We start from the raw sequence: 21,395 nt of genomic DNA, 5'->3' as shown, positions 1-21,395 counted from the left end.
GGGGTCTCTTGCCATTTAGATTCATCCTTCTTCAAAATCCCTCTACCAGAGAGGAGCCGATCCAAGGCCCACTCCCCGCTACCGCTACTACTAGCGCCTCTGACGGCATCCTTGGAGTTAGCACCCAAGCTTGGGCCACAGAAGTGGGGGGGTGCAAGAGAACGGTGGGATTTCACTGGGCGACACGGGCCCTTGCCCAGAAATAGATTTTTCCTTCGTCAAAATCCCTTTTCTGGGTTCGGCCCGTGTCGCTACATGAAATAGTACCAGAGAAATGGCCTCAAGCTTGGAACAATGGAGTACAAAGAAATATTGTAGGAAAAATTAAAAACGATTAAGGTTAATTAGTATACAGTGGGGCATCGCTTATTCACGGATCAGTATTCATGGATCCAGTTAATCACAGGTTTTTTCTTGGACCGTTTCTCATGTTACATCACTGGTATGAATCGCTGCATCACGGGTTTGTTGTGTTCCGTATGCGATGTTTTTCGGTAGGCTAACCCTCGGCCGTGGTTCGATAACTACCAACATTCATTTAAAGACTCATATAATGATATTCACTGACAATAAAGGTAATAAAACCATTCTCACCTAATATATTATTGTCCTATCTTCTAAATAAATAGCCTATTCAAGGTTTATGTACGATGTTCATTGGTAGGCTAAGCGTAGTTGCAGTGCGATAACCACCAACGTACACAAACATTCACATTATGATATTAACTGACAATAAAGGTAATAAAACCATTCTTACCATATATATTATAGTCATATCTTCATAATAAATAGCCTATTCAAAGAATAATTCCACATCATTGCACTCAACTTATCGTCGGAGTGGCCAGCCACAAAATGTAAGCATATACCTTTACGTACGAAAATGGTTTATGTATACGGTTGCGTTCAAAGCGACATTTTTTGTTTGATAAACTTTTAGAAATTTTAATAGTAGTGGTAGTGTAATTACAGTAGTAATAACATTAAGGCTAAAATTAATTCGAACTTCATTATTATTTTGGCAGTATTCGTATATAACTTCTCTGAACAATGAAGTCATACAAACGCTATTTGTCATAGATTATCGTAAGTATTGCTGTTTGTTATTGGCGACGAAGCGTAAACGAAATACATAAAAGCATTTTTTACCTTATATATTATCGTCATATCTTCATAATAAAAAGGCTATTCGTGGAGTAATTCCATATCAGTGAAATCAATTTTATCTATGCGAGGCCAGCCAGCTGACAAAATGTACGTACGTATATGAAAATCAAATTATGGTAGCGTTCACAGCAAGATTATCTTTCGAAATTTTTATAGTACTATTCATGCTACGTAGCAATAATGTTTGGAATATACGTAACATTAATTTTCAATACAAAATATCATCGTTATTTTGGTAGTGAATAATAGTTTAGAATTATCATACATACACTGCATTGTTATGGGTTTGTGGCAGTGATAAAACAACCAAAATAACGTTCTCCTTTAAGTCGTCATATCTTCATAATAAAAAGGCTATTCGTGGAGTAATTCCATATCAGTGAAATCAATTTTATCTATGCGAGGCCAGCCAGCTGACAAAATGTAAGTACGTATATGAAAATCAAATTATGGTAGCGTTCACAGCAAGATTACCTTTCGAAATATTTATAGTACTATTCATGCTACGTAGTAATAATGTTTGGAATATATGTAACATTAATTTTCAATACAAAATATCATTGTTATTTTGGTAGTGAATAATAGTTTAGAATTATCATACATACACTGCATTGTTATGGGTTTGTGGCAGTGATAAAACAACCAAAATAACGTTCTCCTTTAAGTCAACGCGTTTAGGAAAAACATGACATAGAATCGACTTGCGACTTCGTTCACTTTGATATTTTTAACGATACAATGACTATCATTTGTACTACTAAAACCATCTTCACATAAGTAATTTTTCGTAAGATATGTGTTGTTGCAAAAGCTAGCTTATACATAAAAGGCTTTTATAATTTAAGTCATCTTAGATATACATATGTACCCAAACTCATTGTGGGGAAATTTACTACTGTTTCCTCGGATATTGAAGTACTTTAGCATCATTCAAACACTTTAATAATATAATGCATAAATACTAGGCTATACATATTTACATCGTATACAAATACTACATACAGTTATATACACATACTTTTATATACAAAGTTAACAGTTATATACACATACTTTTATATACAGACGACAGCTGTGCACTGGACTACGTACGTACTACTTGGAAGATAAAACAAACAAAAATTTTGTTGTTGTTAGTTGCTGGGATAGATTAACATTTTTCCAGAGGTTAAAAAGCTGAATTTTGTTTTGAAGGTATGTCAACCGCATTAGTAAATAGGTATCATCTTCTAAGGAATTTTTTTTTCTCTTTTTGCGGAAGAATCTTCAAGCCATTTTGCATTCAAAGTAATGAGAAGGAATCATTCTATTCTTCATGAAATCAGTAAAATACTTACACTAATAATAAAAACTAAAACTACGTACTGTATGCAAAACACATACATCATCATTAGCTGCGTGTGTGTAAACGTTCATTCTAAGAAATTGCAGAGTAGTATAACTAACACCTGATTGGTTGGTTGGTAGCCATGGAGATCTGTTATACAATGACTGCCCTCTGCTTCTGTTCTATTTATAGACATATGCCATGGATGGCACTAGGTTTGAACGTTACCATGTTCCTGATTTTCTGACTGCTGACGGCAAAAATTACTCAATAATTTTCTTTATATAATTATTCCTTCGTGAAAACAATAATATAATAACGCGGTTGACATACCTTCAAAACAAAATTCAGCTCTTTAATCTCTGGAAAAATGTTAATCTATCCCGGCGACTAACAACAACAAAATTTTTGTTTGTTTTATCTTCCAAGTAGTACGTACGTAGTCCAGTGCACAGCTGTCGTCTGATCACTACTCATATGATTAACTTTGTATATAAAAGTATGTGTATATAACTGTATGTAGTATTTGTATACAATGTAAATATGTATAGCCTAGTATTTATGCATTATATTATTAAAGTGTTTGAATGATGCTAAAGTATTTCAATATCCGAGGAAACAGTAGTAATTTTCCCCACAATGAGTTTGGGTACATATGTATATCTAAGATGACTTAAATTATAAAAGCCTTTTATGTATAAGCTAGCTTTTGCAACAACACATATCTTACGAAAAATTACTTATGTGAAGATGGTTTTAGTAGTACAAATGATAGTTATTGTATCGTTAAAAATATCAAAGTGAACGAAGTCGCAAAGTCGATTCTATGTCATGTTTTTAACTTTAACGTATAGTGGTATGAAAAACACCAGTGTGACGTAGCGATGCGTCATCAATATAGTGGTATGAAAATACCACATGGTGTTGTAGCGATACGTAATCACAAAGTACAAATCCTTTTCCCGGACCATCCTCAGAATTTTACGACTCTTCAACTTCAAGATCGATATGGTGAAATATATTATATAGTCATACTTATTGTTAAAATTCACAAGTTGAACTGCAAAACATCATTATATTTTGATTGTTATGTACATATATTTTTTGTGTTTTACGGAATGTTTGTTTTGAAAATAATGCCTATTAGTGAACATATGGTATTAATTGTCCCACTATTTTATTATAGGTGATCTTAATTATCTCACATTCATTTAACAGTATTATATTAATATTTATTTAAATAAACTGTAATTAATAAATAACAATAATGTAAAACATAAAGGGAAAAAATGTTTTTGCTGCAGTAGTGGTGTTTGTTTGATTATGCATCTGACCTCACATTTCCGAAATCTGAAAAATTCCAAAAACCGAAACATCGGAATGTGTGTGTACTGCACATTTTTTTAAACGCACACAATGTCTACAGTACGTACGTATTTTTTCCTGAGAGAGAGAGAGAGAGAGAGAGAGAGAGAGAGAGAGAGAGAGACGAGAGAGAGAGAGAGAGAGAGAGAGAGTGAGAGAGATTAAGGACTCCAAGGCGTGTTATTTTTACAATTATTTTATTATCTTGGGATTTTTTTTTAATCTTGAGATTTTCTATTCAATTCTCGAGATTAATAAGAAAATTACCTTAACTTGACTAGCATCAGCACACATCTGAATGACTCGGCCATTAGCAGGCTAAACCACCAACCTTATGAACTTGCATGATACATGAGATACATGACAAAACACTGTTTATTGGTGAAAATTTGGGGGTCGCACGATATGGGAGATTGCACGTTATTCGAGTATATACGGTATGTGATTTTTTTTTAGCCTTTTATGGAACAAAATCTAGCAAGAAATTGCCATTCCCAGTTGGCAACACTGGCCTACTCACGTTTGTCCAAGGTTTGTTTGTTGTTGTTATGAAATGTGGTGTGCGGCGCGTTCTTTAAATTGTACCCATATAAACGAGTTAATTATGTGGCATCCAAAAGCCCTGATTCTATTACTCTTATGGGAAAGACGCCTAAAGGTCAGATGAAGGTTTTTACGTGGAATATACTATTAACGTGTTGTGACGAAGGGAAGAGATGTTTCGCTGCATACTGCTGGTAGCATTATCGTTATTATATTACTTAATTGCACTGCAAAATCGTCGCCATCTTTTATCAACATAGATTGTTGGTGAGTACCCATATGATTTAAGCAGTTTTAAGCAATTTTTGAGGGGGGTATCAGGATAACATGGGTATTTACTTATCACGGGGGGTTCTGGGCCCTATCCCCCGTGGATAACGAGGCCCCACTGTAATCTAAAAATAAATTACGAACTAGAAAAAATTGTACTGAAAACTTAGAGTAAATACAGTAACTTGTGATTAACCTTAAAATTAGATACAACGTAACTGAAAGTGTGATTAATCCTCAAGTAAAAAATAAGGAATTATCACAACTATGTACAACATGTGGCATCCAAGGTACGACAAAGGCTACATGGTGGCAGAGCCACGGCAAGAATGTCAGTGAGGCAGGTAGAAAGGAGAGATCTAGATGTAAGCTACTTACTACTACTTAAGCAGTGTCAGGAGAAACTGTGTTTCCCGCTGCCACTGCTAGAAATTTAAGTGCTTCTAAGGACTTGAGGTAATGGCGTTTGAACACTGTCGGAGATTGCCAGCCTGTATACTTTTTCAGATCGTCAAAATTCATATGCTGAAAGTAGTTAACTGAGGTAGCCACTGCCCTAATGTCATGTACACGGGGAAAAGATTCTGGGTTGGCTTGTTTAATGAAATATAATATTTGTTGCCTTATTCCTTTTAAGGAAATAGTGCCACCTTTTTCCCTCATAAATAAAGGGCCTGAAGATCTTAGGGCTGTTCTAGCAAGGTATGCTCTTAGGGCAGTAACTGGACATAAGGATTGGGTCCTGAGGAAGTGGGAGAATTTTCCACGGTGCCCACCTATCTAGTGGGTCCTCATTTTTAGCTAAAAATTGACGATCTGGAGAAAGTAAAACTTCTCCTGAAGGGAGAAACTTTATATGACCTGAGTCTCTAGATAGAGCCGACAGTTCAGATACCCTGGCTCCTGAAGCTAGACTGAAAAGGAATAATGTCTTAGGAGGGGTAAAAAGTCACATGATTCATTATCAGTGTCTGAGGCCAGTTTGAGAACATCATTTAAGAACCATGACACAGACTTAGGCCTCTCTGATGGCCTGAGTCTAGCACAGGCCCTGGGGATAGATGTAAAATAAGAGTCTGTTAGGTCTATTTTGAAACCAAACTGGAAGATTTTCTTGAGTGCAGATTTAGTAGTAGTAATAGTACTTGCTGCTAAACCTTTTTCAAACAGTGACCTAAAAAAGGATATTGCCAGATTGGTTGACAAGGTTTGAGTTTCAGAATTCCTCAGGAAAATAGCTAGTTTTTTAACTGCTGAGTCATACTGATGTAGGGTTGATTCCCTTTTATCCTCTCCAGTCGGAAGGATCTCTGTTGGTGGATGTAAGTTCACCGCCTCAAGTCAGGGACATCTCTTCTTTCAGTTCCGCCGGACTTAATGTTTTGGTCAGATGCCTCGGATCAAGATTGGGGCACGCACCTGGGCTCTGAAGCTGCTTCGGGCCTTTGGTTAGAGGAAGAGAGATCATGTCAATAAATTGTAAGGAATTAAGGGCAGTGTACCTAGGCCTCTTTCATTTCCGGATCAACTGTTGGGAGTCGGTTGTCGCGATCTTTGTCGACAACACCACAGCAGTCTCGTACTTAAAAAACCAAGATGGCACACAGTCGGACCTTCTCACTCAAGAAGCGCGATCAATTCTATGTTGGGTAGAAGACGGGGATTATGTTGGTCCCTCAGTTTATCCTGGGCCATCACAATGTCTTAGCAGACGCCTTGTCGAGACCGAACGAAGTTCAAGGGTCGGAATGAACACTTGCCAGGAAGTCTTCGACAGCCTCAGGAAGTAGTGGCCTGTCACAGTCGATCTGTTTGCCACCCCACTGAATTTTAGGTGCCAGATCTTCTTTGCCTCTTACCTGACTCCTCAGAGTACCGGGACAGACGCTCTTTTGCAGGACTGGGAGGGCCTTCAAGCCAATGCATTTCCTCCATTTGCTCTGGTGAGGTCAGTCCTCAACAAAGTGAGAGCAACCAAGCCTCTGGATCTCACCTTGATTGCCCCCTTCTGGCCACAAAAGGAGTGGTTTCCCGACCTACTGGAAGCTCTGGTGGAGCCCCCCATTCGTCTGACAGAGAGACCAGATCTTCTCAAACAACCCCATTTTCATCAGTTCCATCAGAGGCTCCACAAGCTCATCTTCATGCCTGGAGACTGTCAGGAGACTCTCCAAGCACGAAGGGTTGTCCTCCAGAGTGGAGCGACAGTTGGCCGACCCAGTCTGCAGTGTTCTCCTCCGACATGGGACATTAATAAGGTCTTTAGTCTTTAGGTTCCCTCCATTTGAGCCTCTGAATACGTCTGATTTTGGGGACCTCTCTTCTAAGACACTCTTCCTTGTATCGCTGGCTACAGCCAAGAGGGTGGGTGAACTGTAAGCACACACTTTTCTGGTTGCTAGATCTGGACAAGACATGATTTTGTCATACCTTTCCGAATTTGTCGCAGGCTGAATAGTCTGATAATTTCATTCCCAGGTCTTTTGTGCTGAAGTCGCTGGTTGACTTTGTCGGTAATTTAAATGAGGAATTAGTTCTTTGCCCTGTTAGGGGGCTCTCATGCTATTTACGCCAGACAAAGGACATTCAGGGTTGTCCCCGTCATCTGTTTGTTTCACCCCGAAATGTCAAGAGACCTATATCAAAGAATGGTGTATCCTTTTTTCTCAGATCTTATTATTAAAACTGGTGGTTCGGCTGCCTGTGAGGGCCAGACGCCGAGAGCACACAGTATTAGAGCAGTTGCTATATCAATAGCTTTTATGAAGAACGTCTCAGTCGCTAAGGTGCTTGAGGTGGCGACTTAGCGTTCTAATTCTGTGTGTGTGTGTGTGTGTTTTTTTTTTTTTTTTTTTTTTTTGCCTCCTTTTACTTGAGGGATATTTCTCTAGTTCTAGGCGACCTTCGTTCCTTGGGCCCGTTGGTGATGGCAGGACAGGTCGTCAGACAGGAGAATTAGGTAGTCTTCCTGTTTTACGTTTGGTTGCTACCTGTATATTATTTTTTGTTTCTTTTTTTATTTATATATTTTTGTTGTAATATTATAACTTATGGCAGTTTTAGGTTTAGTTATAATGGGAATTAGGCAGTTTGGTATTTAGGTGTTGTTGTGACATTTAGTAGCCCTGAGTTTCTTGTTGATGACGTCAGTTGTGTTGATACACCCTCCGATGATCGTTTAACATGAGACCAGGTTGGACTGCCGGCACTCGTCCTTTGGGACCGAGTCGCCTTTTTGCTCCGCGCTCCTTTCTCTTGGCACCAGAAAGCTCGAGTCAGGAGTTGCTCATGAGTCGATATCGCTGCTGGCGACGTTGGGTTGCATTGATACACCCCCAATGTTTGCTTAGCTTTGAATCGCCCAGGCAGTCCAGGCACTCATCCTTCAGGGAAAGAGTTGTCAATACCCGATCCTCTCTCTTGGCGCCAGACATTCGTGAGAGAGCAGGTGTCGTTGTAGTTCTTGATAAAGTCATCGGGGTGCAGCCTTGCTGTCCTCATTTTGTCTTCACTGGTCACCTGGTTGGGCACCTGACTTTAGTACAGACTGACTGACTATACACTTATTCTTTGTCCTTTACTACCGCAGTTCTGCGGCTTTATGGTAGGAGACTTTGAGTTCTTAGTATCTTAGACCTCGGGTTGAGTTTTTAACTCCCTATGATATATATTTCTTTGATTGTTTTATGTCCTATTCTGTCCTAAGGGGAAATTGTACTCGGATTCCTTCCTCCTTTTCAATGTGGTTAATCGGGCTTGATAAATTATATTAAGGTAATGTTTATTAATATGGAATTTTTATTCTAAAATTTAATATTAATAATACTTACCTGTATAATTTATCTAGTCCCACCCGTCCTACCCCACGATCTGCCTATCACAACTGATTTTCAGGGAAGGTTTTGTAAATGTCAACGGCAGCGTTGCCAACTAGCGGACAGAATAGGAGGTAACAGGGTTGCCAATGTGGTAAATTTTGGTGTGGTTTTTGGGGATTTAGGGCTAGATAAATTATACAGGTAAGTATTATTAATATTAATTTTAGAATAAAAATTCCATTTTTGCTATAAAGTATATTTATATACTGCACCCCTTACACTAAAATGCTTATAACTGACTTGTTTTAACAGTTCACTGCCTAATTTAATCCTAAATGACCAAAGGCATCTTACATTACCTTCCTACAACGTTACTCTTAAGTAGTATTATACCCCTAAATTTCTTAAAACAATGGTTTACTAATTTTAAAATATTAATGTAAACCCTGCAAAATATTTATATACTGCAATACAAATCAAGTAAATCTGTCTTACAGAAGTGTGACAACTAATCAAGTTACCCCTATATACGTAAGCATAGACGTTTTCTCTCATTTTACAGTATTGAAGTTGTTCTGTTTTTATTTTTGCTATAAAGGGTTATTTATATAAACAAACAGTACCAATAAAGTAAGACAAAAGCCATACGTATTATCTATATAAACTGCAGGACTATAAAAGCTATTGTATAATTTTTAGGTTGAAAGGAATGTAAATTACTAACAAATGTTTAGGTTGAAAGGAATTTAAATTAACCCTTAAACGCCTATTGGACGTATTAAACGTCGACGAAAATTGTCTGTTGGGTGCCGAATTGACGTATGAAACGTCGACACACATTTTTTTTTTTAAATTCGCCTACTTGGCAAAAACTTTTGAATCACGCACCTTGAGGGATGCTGGGAGTTCACAGATCAAGCTATTGTTTTGTTTACAACCGTTACCCAGGCGCGCAAGCGCGAATTTGTTTCCTCTCGCACTAAAAAGTATCAGCGACAAATCTCGGAAATTATTTCATCACTTTGACATAATTTTTGCACCATTTAATGTAAGCCGTTACATAGAGTTTTATTTATGGAAATTTGCGCAATTTCATGTAGAATACAACAAAAAACAACCCATGGTTGTACCTTTTGTCAGGTTTGAAGGTCAACTTTAACTCAACCGAAATGGTAAAAAACGCTATCGTAAGCTAAAACTATTATATTCTAGTAATATTCAATCATTTACCTTTATTTGCAAGAAATTTGAAGTCTCTAGCACAATATTTTGATTTATGGTGAATTTATGAAAAAAAAAATTCCTTCCGCATGGTAACTTAAAAAAAAATCTGAAATTGTTTTGTCCGATTGTTGTAATGTTTGCGCCGTTTTATATTAGCCGTTACTTAAAGTTTTATATATGAAAATGTGCGTAATTTCATGTAGAATACAATGAAAAACAACCCATGGTTGTAGCTTTTATCAGTTTTAAAATATTTTCACAACGATAAATAGTAAAAATTCGACCTTTGGTCAACTTAACTCGAGTGAAATGGTCAGAAATTGCAATTGTAAGCTACAACACTTTTAGTCTAGTAATATTTAATCAATTACCTTCATTTTGCAACAAACGGGAAGTCACTAGCACAATATTTAGATTTATGGTGAATTTTTGAAAACTACTTTTTTTTTTACGTACGTGCGTTACGAATTCATGTATCATATTGTGATAATATTTTCTCTGTGTTGCTTTGATTGTGTTACAATTTGTTATATACCAAAATCATTGCAATTTAGTGTACAATACAACGAAAAAATAATTAAAACTCATTAGCTTTAACCGTTTTGCTCACACCGCGATTTTTATACAATTATATATGAAATTTTTTTTTGCGCTGTCATATATTCCAATATTTTTATATGATAATTATATTTTTTTTTCATTTCTGATGGTTGCATACTAAACTCCATGCAATAACAAAAAAAGGAGCCAAAATGAACTCTTAATCTTGAAAATTAAGCTTGCTGTGATTTAAAAAAAAAAAAAAATCCGCTTCGCCGCTCGCTTGCGAACGCCGCTGGCATACAGGAGACACTTTTGGAAATGCCGGCTCGGCGTTAAAGGGTTAATAAAAAGACAATTTGGCGTTCAATCCGGAGACAAGAGCCCTCGAATCAATATTTCCATTTCGCACCAATATATCCAGAAACACGATATACTGCAGTCCATTGTATCGGTGAGCTACTGTGCTATCCAAGCTATTACGAATATCAATGTTCTCCCCTTACTATTTGTGTGCTAAGTTTAAGCAAATTATTTCAGCATTAACTCAGTAGTATTCATTGAACTCATTCTGTAGTTAATTTTTGACTATGATCTTGTTCTTAGGAAGAGTAAAAATTCACATATATGTATTCAATTTTCAGGTAAGAGAAATTGAAGAGGTTGCATACTAGGGAGACTTGTAAGCCCCTCATCTTTTCAAAAATTACTTCATATAGATAGCTAGTAGTGGGATAAAATAAATAAGAAAACTTTTTTTTTTTATTAATAATTAATTCATTTAAAATTTTTCACACTTCTATTCCACAGCTCCCAGTACAAAAGTGGCAAAGAATACTTGGATTTCAGCTGGAAAGTCAGAGGCACCAAATCTTGGAACCATACCACCAGCACCCCCTGCACCACCAACACCCACTGAAAAGGTAGTTGTGACTGCCCACATCCTTTTATGATTCTAATGAAAATATTGACACGTTCATTTTTATAAGATAATGAGTTATCCCCTAGATTTTTATTGTAAAAATAATGGCCAATATTTTATTATATAGAAAAAATGAAAGTAAACCTTCATATTTTTGTTACAGTTTATTACTGTCTGCAATTTTAGCTTTATCTCAAGAAATGGGAATAAATTCAAATACTATTTCCTAACCATTCAGTTATGCCATTTTTAATTAACTTGTCTTAGTTTTAAGTTTTTTGCTGTGCTTTAGCTGTATTAGAATTACTATATCAATTATCTATTGAGATTTTCTGTATGTTTTCATGAAAGATATACTTTGATGTTAATAAAAAATAAGTCTTCAGAATGACAGGTATTTTCTAAGTACTATAATTTCTCTAAATACTTACTCAAGTTGCCTAAAACTCATATACTGAATTTCCAACTACAAAAAATGCACCAAAGTAAAAGACACTTTTATTTTGGAAATATGTGCATAGGAAAAATAAAAATTGCATTTTCCCTGAACTTCATCGTCTTCCCCTCAGTCAGGCTTTAGCCCAAGGCTTGTAAGCCCTGGATTGTAGGCTGATGCACAATCTCATACTGGACGCGGGTTCGATTCTCGGCCATTCCATTGAGGAGTGAGAGATGTGTATTTCTGGCGATAGAAGTTCACTCTCGACGTGGTTTGGAAGTCACGTAAAGCCGTTGGTCCCGTTGCTGAATAACCACTGGTTCAATGCAAAGTAAAAACACCATACAAACAAACAATCTCATACTGGAAAGCTAAGCATAACATGCAAGTAACCTTAGAAATACCATAACAGTATAGTATGTGTATAAGTGTAACCAGCTGTTGATGCTGCTTTCTTGATAAAAATTAAGGCTAAGGCTTCAGCTTGAAGATATTCATTAACAGATTTACCAGAGATTTTATTCACACACAAACTATATATTACTGATTTGGGCATTTTAACCAATTAAGCAAGGGTTTATTGACATATTTACCAGTAAAAATTCCTATGCAGGCTTACAATCTTTTATCCAAAATTCTATAAATTGAAAGAGAGCCGAGTCTCCTAGCTAAAATAGTTCTCTTTTTGTCGAGGTTGTAGAGATTCCAATAACACTAAACATTCAGTCATCATAAAAATTTCATGGCTGTCACATTCACAATTCCTGTGGTAATATTACCATGGGGAATCCCTGTTCTACAGACCAGGGTTTCACATGTAAGCATCAGGTTTTATGTGAAAACTGGACACTTGAAGGTCAGGAAAATTTGTCATGAGACCTGAGCGTATGAATCAAAGACACTTATTTTCTCTGAAATGCATGATTCGACAGAATGGAGATGGTACATTGTGTATGGGGAAAAGAGAAATGAAAAATATAAAGATAAGGCATTTTTATGACTACTATCTCAGTGTCTTTTGTTTCCCTCAAATTTTTACACCATTAAAAAAAGTTAGGGAAAGGAAAAGACAACTAGTATCTGAGCATAACCTCTAGCATGAGATCTGAAAGTTAAAACAGTGGAATGCCATGGCATAGAAACTGGCACAACCTTGAGTTTGGGAAGATGATGTAGGGCAACTAGTTTTACGACACATACTAGAATTCAAGTGCCACAAATACAGGTTAAGATTCTCTCATCTATTTTAAAGAGCATAATTGAAGTAATGGAATGCTGTGTGCCATGAGCTAGCCTTGAAAGAAGGCAGACTCAAACCAGACTTGATTAATCAGCATTTCACAAATTCCAGATTGGAAGAAGGAAGAAAAGAGTACTGTGTAATTGGGCGAGAAAAGTTAAGAGTGTCATTGCTTGAGATTTCAAATATGTAAAGGGAGAGTGCAGCAGCAAGTAACACTCACAAACCTAAGTGTTTCTACCTATGGGTAAAATCATAGTAATTTTTTTTCACTGCAGTATAGTATCTGGTAAGGCAGTGGTAGTTTGTACTATATACAGATATAGTATATGTTTATTATAAGCAATGCAAGCTACTAATGTTTACAAACACAAAATTATTGAAAAAATGTAAACAATTCAAGAAAATTGGATTTTATTGTGATAATGTTAGTAGCTTAGTGCTGTGGTAATATATGCTTAAAACTTTTGAATATCGTGCAAAGTAAATTTTTGTTTGTTCATACGCAAACAAACCCTTGGTCTTAACAATAGGATAATTTCTAGCGCCTAGCTGGATCCAGTAAAAAAGTAGATGAAAGCAAAGAATCTTGTGGTATCTGGCAATGCATGCGTAGATCAGATGAAGAGTGGTCAAATGCCGAACATTACGCCAGTCTTTCTTTACCGCCTTGGGACGAGAGTTGGGTTCTTTCCTCTCTTGGCTTTTTTCCCAGTTTTTGCCCGTTTCATTCCTTTAGTGTGTGTGTGTTTGTTTTTACCTAATATTATGGCTGCTTCTGCTCCTTCTCGACGTCAGCGTTGGTGCCCCGGAATTCCTGGATTTCCGTGTTCTCGTTTCTTGGCTTCTTCGTCAGCGACGGACTCTCGCATCACTTGCAGCAGGTGTCGTTCCAATTTTTGTATGATTACGAATCCTTGTATGGAATGCCGGGCATGGCCTTTGGAGCAGTGGAGGAAGTTTTATGGTAAGAGGGAACGTCGGAGTCTCCACTCTTCCTTCTTGGGAGGGCTTTACTCCTATTCCTGATGTTTCACCTTCCGCAGGAGTCAACCCCCATAGTAGCGTTGCCCCTGCTTCTTCTTCCTTTTCTTCCACTGATTCGTCGATGGAAGTATCAGGAGGTCGCCAGGGTATTATTAGTAATGTAGCCCCCTCTTTGGGAGTTTTTTCGATTCCCGAGAAGGGTGAGGTTTTTTCATCATTCCCTTCTCTTCTAGAGTCAGAGGCGTCCAAAATGGCGGCGATTCAAAACATCACATTTCTTTGTCTTTGGAGCCTCTGGCACATCAGTCCGAGCTCATATGCCAGGCGGTGCTTCAGAGGATAGACTCTGTTTTGGATGTGAAGTTGGCTGCCCCCCTCTATGCCTCGTGGGTGTGTTAGGCATTGGAAGGCTAAGGACCTTGCCCTTCCTTCGCCGCCAAGGGAGGAACAGCGCGAACTTGTTCCTGAGAGTGCTGTGGTTTCGGGCAGTGTTAGTGATGTGTGTTCTGCAGTGGTTGCTTCGCTGCCGAACCTCGTACGTGCGACCATCCCAACCCCCCACCTCATCCTTGCACATTGTGAGCGTGTGGCAACCTCCCCCGTCTGTGCACGTGATGGTAGTGCTCCTTCTTCTCCCAGGCCTATTCGTCGCCGTAAAGACCTGAAGGCGCCTGTCAATAGGTCGAAGGTAGTGAGCACGGAGGTGGTACAGCTGGAGTGTTTGCTTGCTTCCAAGTCTTCCACTATAAAGGATTCTCCGTCAATCTCGAGTGCTCAAGTTTCCCCTCCCCCATCTCACGTACGTACAGCCGCCATGCTTGTGTCTGTTCATGGCCGTCTGGAGTCACCTGTTGTGATAAGTGATGTGCCTAATGTTTCAGTGGGTCCGTCTCGGAGGCTGACACTCATACCCAGCCCAGATAGGCTAGTAGAGATTTCAGACTGTTTGCCTACTAACCCTTCTGTGAATTTTGGTGAAGAAAATGCGTTAAGAGGAGGCTACACATCCTTCTCGTCGTCGGTCGCCGGTGCCAGAGCAGGAAGAAGGGGACACGCAGGAGTTTCTGTCTTCCTTTTCGGAGGTTGTTGATCTCATTCGTGAGTTCAACAATTTGGAAAGTAGGACTTGGGATCGGTCGTCCTACACTCCTCCTTGCACGTTCAGTCGGTGTTGCAGAAGGTTAACGCCTCTGTTTCTGACCGGGATGGTTCACTTCGCTCTGGAGGCTCTACCAAACTCCTACCCCCACCTCTCACAAGACCTAGGAAGTACTATGATACGAGCTCTGCATTTTTGTTGTAATGCCAACTTAACCCAGACGTCATTCGCCTGAAGCCGGGTTTGACTTTGGAACAGGTGAGGTCAGTGGCTCCGTCCTTATCTCTGTAAGACGCCTTAGCCTTGGAATCTACGGGGGCCTCCATGTTGCAGACGGTTTCTTGGCTGGACCTTTGGTCTGTCGTGATTGCCAAGGTAGCTTCTGAAAGGTCCCCTGATGGGTTGGTGAGTGCCGCCTCGCTTGCCAGTCTTTTGCAATCCCGGTGCAAAGTGTGTTCTTATTTGGCTCACCTCAGTGCCAATATATGGGCTAATCTTCTTCTGGTTAGGAGGGACGTGGCTTTATCTAGAATGGAGAGGTCTCTCGACTCAGAGTCTTTGCTGGCCTTGAGGAACGGTGACCTGTTAGAATTGCAATTTTTTTTTTTCCACGGACCGAACTCAACAATGCGATAGACCGACGTCGGGCTGACACCAAGGACCGTCTGGTGCACCAGGCTGTGTCTAAATCAGAGCCCCGCCCTCGGAGACGTTTGGCTCCCCCTTCCTCCCTCGGTTCAGCAACAATCGAGGAGATCGTCCCCTGGTAGGCCATCGAGGACCTCGAGTTTGGCAGGGCCTTCTTGTTCGTCACAGCCCAAGTCTCGGTATCAATGCCCCTTTTGCTCTCGTTCCTTTAAACCAAGAGGCCCTAGGAGCAGAGGTCAAGGGGGCCGTCGGTAGGTTGGGCGCCTCTCCCTCTCCTGTGCCAGGGGTTGGGGGGGGGGGGGGGGTGCCAGGCTGGCCATTGGGCCAAGTGGCAGTGTTACGGGGCGGAGAAGTGGGTGGTAGATGTCCTTCGGGTGGGATACCTGTTGCCATTCGACTTCTCTCCTCCTCTGTCGGACAAGCCGCACCTCAGGATGACGTATCCCCCAGATTCTCTGAATTTCTTGGGTCTTGAGGAGTAGGTGCAGAAAATGCTGGACAAGGATGCTATAGCGGAAGTAGTGCGTCCGTCCCTGGGGTTTTACAGTCTCATCTTCTTGGTGCCCAAGGCATCGGGAGGATCGAGGCCTGTGATCGACTTATCCACCTTCAATCGCTTCATCAGAAAGACATGGTTCAAGATGGAGACCCCGCGCTCGGTGCTGGCAGCCGTGAGGGAAGGCGACTTTGTGCTGTCGATAGACTTGAAGGACGCATACTTCCAAATCCCTGTCCATCCCACGTCCAGGAAGTTCCTTCGCTTCTCTGGCGGGCAGGATCTTCTAGTTCAAAGTCTTGTGCTTCGGGTTGACGACAGCCCCTCAAATGTTCTCAAGGGTCTTCTCTCTCATGTCAAGTTGGGCCCATGCTCAGGGGATCCGTTTGCCGAGGTACCTCGACGATTGGTTGGTCTTAGCAGTTTCCAGGGAAAAGCTGCTGCAAGACAGGGATCGTCTTCTTCGGTTCTGTCTGGACTTGGGCATATTAGTCAACCAGGAAAAGTCGAACCTCGTACCCACTCAAAGGATTCTCTACCTGGGCATGGTTATCGATACTACAGTGGCGAGAGTTTTCCCGTCGGATCAGAGATTTGAGAAGTTGCAGGCTGTGGCACGCAACTTCCTCTCAAAGTCGCATCAGTCAGCGCATCAGTAGCAGGTTCTTCTGGGAGTGCTATCTTCCCTGGAGAAGCTGGTCCCTCATGGGCGTCCTCATTTTTGGTCTCTGCAATGGAGACTGGGGGAATTCTGGCCTCCGGCGGGGGACTCTACCCTGTTTATGGTCCCACTGTCTTTGAAAATGAGAGAAGACCTTCGTTGGTGGCTGGACGACCAGAATTTATTGAAGGGCGTCCCTCTGCGTTCTCTCCCTCCTGACTTCCCTCTGTTCTCGGACGCCTCCCTCGGAGGTTAGGGCGCGCACTTAGGTTGCCTCATCACTTCAGGCGTTTGGGGTTTAGAGGACAAGCAGCAGCATATCAATGTCTTGGAGTGGAAGGCGGCTTTCCTGGGTCTGAAGGAGTTTCGGGGGATGGTAGAGGGTCACTCTGTCGTTCTCATGTCGGACAACACCACAGTGGTAGCCTACGTGAACAAACAGGGAGGCCTAGTTTCTCAGCAGCTTCATGCCTTGACCGTCGAGCTTCACCAGTGGGCAATCAGCAATTCAGTAGAGCTTTCAGCCAGGTATATCCCAGGGAAATGGAACGTGGTCGCAGACAAACTCAGTCGCCGGGATCAGATCATAGGCACAGAGTGGTCCCTTCATCAAGTGGTGGCGGACAGGCATTTCCAGATTTGGGGGAGACCCATGCTGGACCTTTTCGCGACATGTTACAATAGGAAGCTGTAAGTGTTCTGTTCAGTGGTCCCAGATCCCTTGGCATTGGCAGAAGATGCATTCCAATATCCCTGGGACAACCTGGAGGTGTATGCCTTCCCTCCGTTTTCTTTGATCTGTCAGGTTCTGAACAGGCTGTTGGGTTCACAGGGTCTCAGAATGACTTTGGTGGCCCCTCTGTGGCCTCAGGCGGAATGGTTTCCAGATCTGCTATCGTTGTCGGAGATTCCGAGGGAGATTCCGCCTTGGCGGCATCTCCTGTGTCGGCCCCGTGCAGAAAGGTTCCACCAGTCAGTAGAATCCCTGTCTCTTCATGGTTGGAGGCTATCAACTATCTCCTCTGTTTTGGATGACTTCTTTTCTTTTTTTCTCACTTCATTTGTTCATGGTACTGGTAAAGAGGACTTTGAGAGCAAGTACAGGTAGTCCCTGGTTAAGGACAGAGTCCTGATAACCAAAAATCGTTGCTAACCAGAAAATCACCATAATTATGATAATAAATAGTGTCTACAGCACTGTAAATGCTGATCGACGCTGAATAATCACTTACTGCTGCTAGTAAATGGCTTACCAATGCTGATAAACTGCTTATTGGCACTGAAAATCTGGTTAACGGCGTCGTAAATCCAAAACACCATTAACTGATGCCACCAATAAGTGGGAACTAAGTACGTACTATATGAATATTTCATTAGTGTGCTCCATAATGAAAAATTGAAAATGGACCATGTGATAACAGTATTTTCTTGCTATACCTAATTTCTTTTGCATCTTCTTGTTTCAAAGAGAGACTTGGTATTTACAAAATTATTTTTTAACATGAATTGTCTTGAATTAAAATAGTGTTTTAATTAGTTGTTTACAGTAGAAACCAAGATGTGGCAAATCATGCTAGTTTTAAAGATTAATCGTTTTTCTTCTTTATTCCAGAAGCCAATGTGTTTAGTGTCTCCAGTAAGTAAAGGAATGAGAGGGGGACCGTCATCTTCGTATTCGTCATCATCATCGGTTTGTGATGGGGGAGGAAATGTTGTTCCTCGTGGTACTACAGGCTTGGACAACATTGGGAACACTTGCTTTATGAACAGTGTTCTGCAATGCCTAATCAATAGTATAGAGCTCCGGGAATATTTTTTAGGTAAGTGAATGTTGCATATTTTAAAAACTAACTAGGCCAATATTTCCAGCTTGGTGGCCAACAGATATCCAAGTATGGACCATTCTTTGATTTGTATATATAGGTGTGGAAGAAAAATTTTAGGATGTAATTTTTGTAGCTTTCTAAACCATGAAATCTTTGTATATGTTGCCCTAGTAACAGCTAAGCAGCTACATGTACATGATTCATGTCTGCTAGTTTATGAGATTTCATCTGGTTTTCATAGGTTTAATTTTACTGGGAAGTTTCACCATTAATGCCCTCTTAGCATAGGAAGGAGAGCAAAAGCGCAACCGTCTAGTCCCCAAGGCGGTTAAGGAAAAGACTGAAGTGTCATGAGGTCCGGTGTGTGGTCTCTGACCAGTTATTGCCTCGTATGTGCAGAGTCACCAGATATCACAGATTCCTTGCTTTACAATCTTTGATTGTGTTAACTGGTTACCAGTTGGTGCTTGGAAAGTTATCCTATTGTCAAGACTGAAGGTTTGTAAGCTATAATAAAAAAATGTTATATTTTAAACTCAGGGGAATATAACTATTTTGAAAACCAAAAGACTTATTAATTAGTTGGTCTTCTAAAGAAATATCTTTCAGGCAGTAAAAAGGCAATTACCTCATAGAAACCATATCGCTGGTTGTCAGTAAAAAAAAATTGACAACATTAATGTTAATGTTATAGTGGATTAAATTGTTGTCAGTTATGTTATAGGGGAAAAACTGAATTGAGATACGAGCTCGGTCCAGGAACAAATTATATTCGCATCTCAAGGTATTACTGTAATATCCTATTCACCCAGTTCAACCAAAAATTTCTTAGTTTTTTTTTTTTTTTTTTTTTTTTTTTTTTTTTTTTTTTTTTTTTTTTTTTTTTTTCTCAGCCTACATGATTTCTCTTCTTTCTCCATTCTTACTGTCCAGCATCTCACACAAATCAACTAATGTTAAGATTGAAGGTTTGTTAGCTATGAAAAATACAAATTGATTAAAAATTTGTCATATTTAAAACTCAGGGGAAAATACCTATTATGAAAGCCAAAAGACTTATTAATAATAATCTTTCAGGCAGCCAAAAGGCATTTAGCTCATAGAAACCATATGATTCCAACAATCTGATCACTGGTTGTATTAAAAAAAATTGGCAAAGTTAATGTCATGTTACAAAACTTCACAGAATGTACATCATGTGAGGGATATTACCGTAACCCAGATACAAAGTTGAGGACAAACTAACCATTAAAATGCTTTCCTAGATTCCATACAGAAGAGGTTTGATAACATACAAGACCTAGAAATATAGCAGTACTTCATATGTGACCTTAGGCTTGAACCGTATGGTCTAATATGCCATTGAACACAAGTACTTTTCCACCCATATGTGACGGAGAAACTTCTGTCGATAGACTCACGTGCACAAGGAAGCTTTTCCACTATCCTTTTAAACCAGGGGTGGTGTGTTCCGGGTGTATGGGGTAGTGAGCATTCATTGTCTCTCTCTACCTGTCTCCCGCTAAGTCTCTGCGACCAGTGAAAATGCTCACAGAATGGGCTCACATTTCTATAGGCTAACTTGGCTTGACGCTGCTCTTATCTTGTAGGACACAGAGAATTTATCCACTTCTTTCTATTCATCCAACCTTTCTATTCTATCATGCTTTGTTATTGTTTTCACTTTTTATGAGTATTCTGGTAGCAATTAAATATTTTATTTACTATGGCTGATAGTGATAATAATAATAACAAAAGATCGTTATTAGTGAAGGTGAATCTATACATCGTTACAAGTGAAGTTATTGTTGAGCTGGGATAATAATTATTCTATAAAAATTATGTAATGAAGGTAAGACTTATACTTGCTGTATGACTCATAACTTTAGGGATTAGAAGCACATAAAATTGGACCTGCTTGTGCTGATGGGTGTTTTGAGAAAGCTACTATACCCATGATACAGGCATTGTTTAAAGAAGCTGCCAACCATGACATCTCATTCTCCTGCAAAATCTTGTAGCCTCGTGTACATGGAATCGAATCTTAAGGGTGTGAAGCTGTATATGTATGCGAAGTTTATTAGAGATGAACATCCAAATGTAAAAATTTTCTTTTAATTATTATAGTAACGTGTTTAGGACCGAGTGTAATGTTGGTTTCATGGCTTCGGTTTTTGATATATGCAACACCTTTGATTTATTGACAACAAATATTGAAAAATATAAATAAAATGAGTTGTGAAAAGACTCAGTTGGATTAAATGCAATGTTAATTAAACCGCAATTATCGTTATAATCAAGCAAAATAGCAAGCCTGCGCACTGTACTTTTACCTTAAATTTCATGCTAAAGCTTAGTATAACATATAATAATGTCATAATGTTTGGATATATTGTATAAGGATAAATTTCCTTTTAAAATGGTGAAAACTAGATTAAAAACATATGGTTGGTTTCAACAATATTGACGTTTGAAAACTTGAAATGCGTTTTTACCTTTTATTTTTAAATTGAGCTTATTTATGTTTTTTGGTGTTTAACATGACTATTTTTAGCTATAGTATATAACATTTATTCTTATATGTTGTGATGTCAATAATTAATAAATGGCCAAAATAAGTATACATTTAACTGCAAAATACTTTATAATCAGGTAAAATAACAAGCCAATTATACTGCATTTTCTATAATTTATTCAATTTGACAAATACCACATTTTTTACATGAATCCCCCATTTGGCGTTTTAACAGCCAACTTGAGTACTGAAGAAAAGTCAGTAATAAGAATACACACACTTCTATATAAAAAAACACAGTTGAAATG

At 39.3% G+C, this 21,395-nt stretch overlaps 1 protein-coding gene across 1 annotated transcript in view; it reads left to right on the top strand.

Moving 5' to 3' along the window:
• The window catches only part of LOC135196183 (ubiquitin carboxyl-terminal hydrolase 19-like), a 147,743-nt gene that overhangs the window by 46,910 nt on the left and 79,438 nt on the right, over positions 1-21,395 (top strand). The window contains exons 5-6 of the mRNA XM_064222768.1: positions 11,065-11,177; positions 18,359-18,566. Of these exons, the coding sequence (XP_064078838.1) occupies positions 11,065-11,177; positions 18,359-18,566 (321 nt within the window). The remainder of the gene's footprint in view (positions 1-11,064; positions 11,178-18,358; positions 18,567-21,395) is intronic.

This window comes from Macrobrachium nipponense, chromosome 17 (assembly GCF_015104395.2).
Source record: "Macrobrachium nipponense isolate FS-2020 chromosome 17, ASM1510439v2, whole genome shotgun sequence".
NCBI classification, from domain to species: domain Eukaryota; kingdom Metazoa; phylum Arthropoda; class Malacostraca; order Decapoda; family Palaemonidae; genus Macrobrachium; species Macrobrachium nipponense.
The sequence above is the reverse complement of the archived record's forward strand: the minus strand, read 5'-3'. Positions and strand labels throughout refer to the sequence as shown.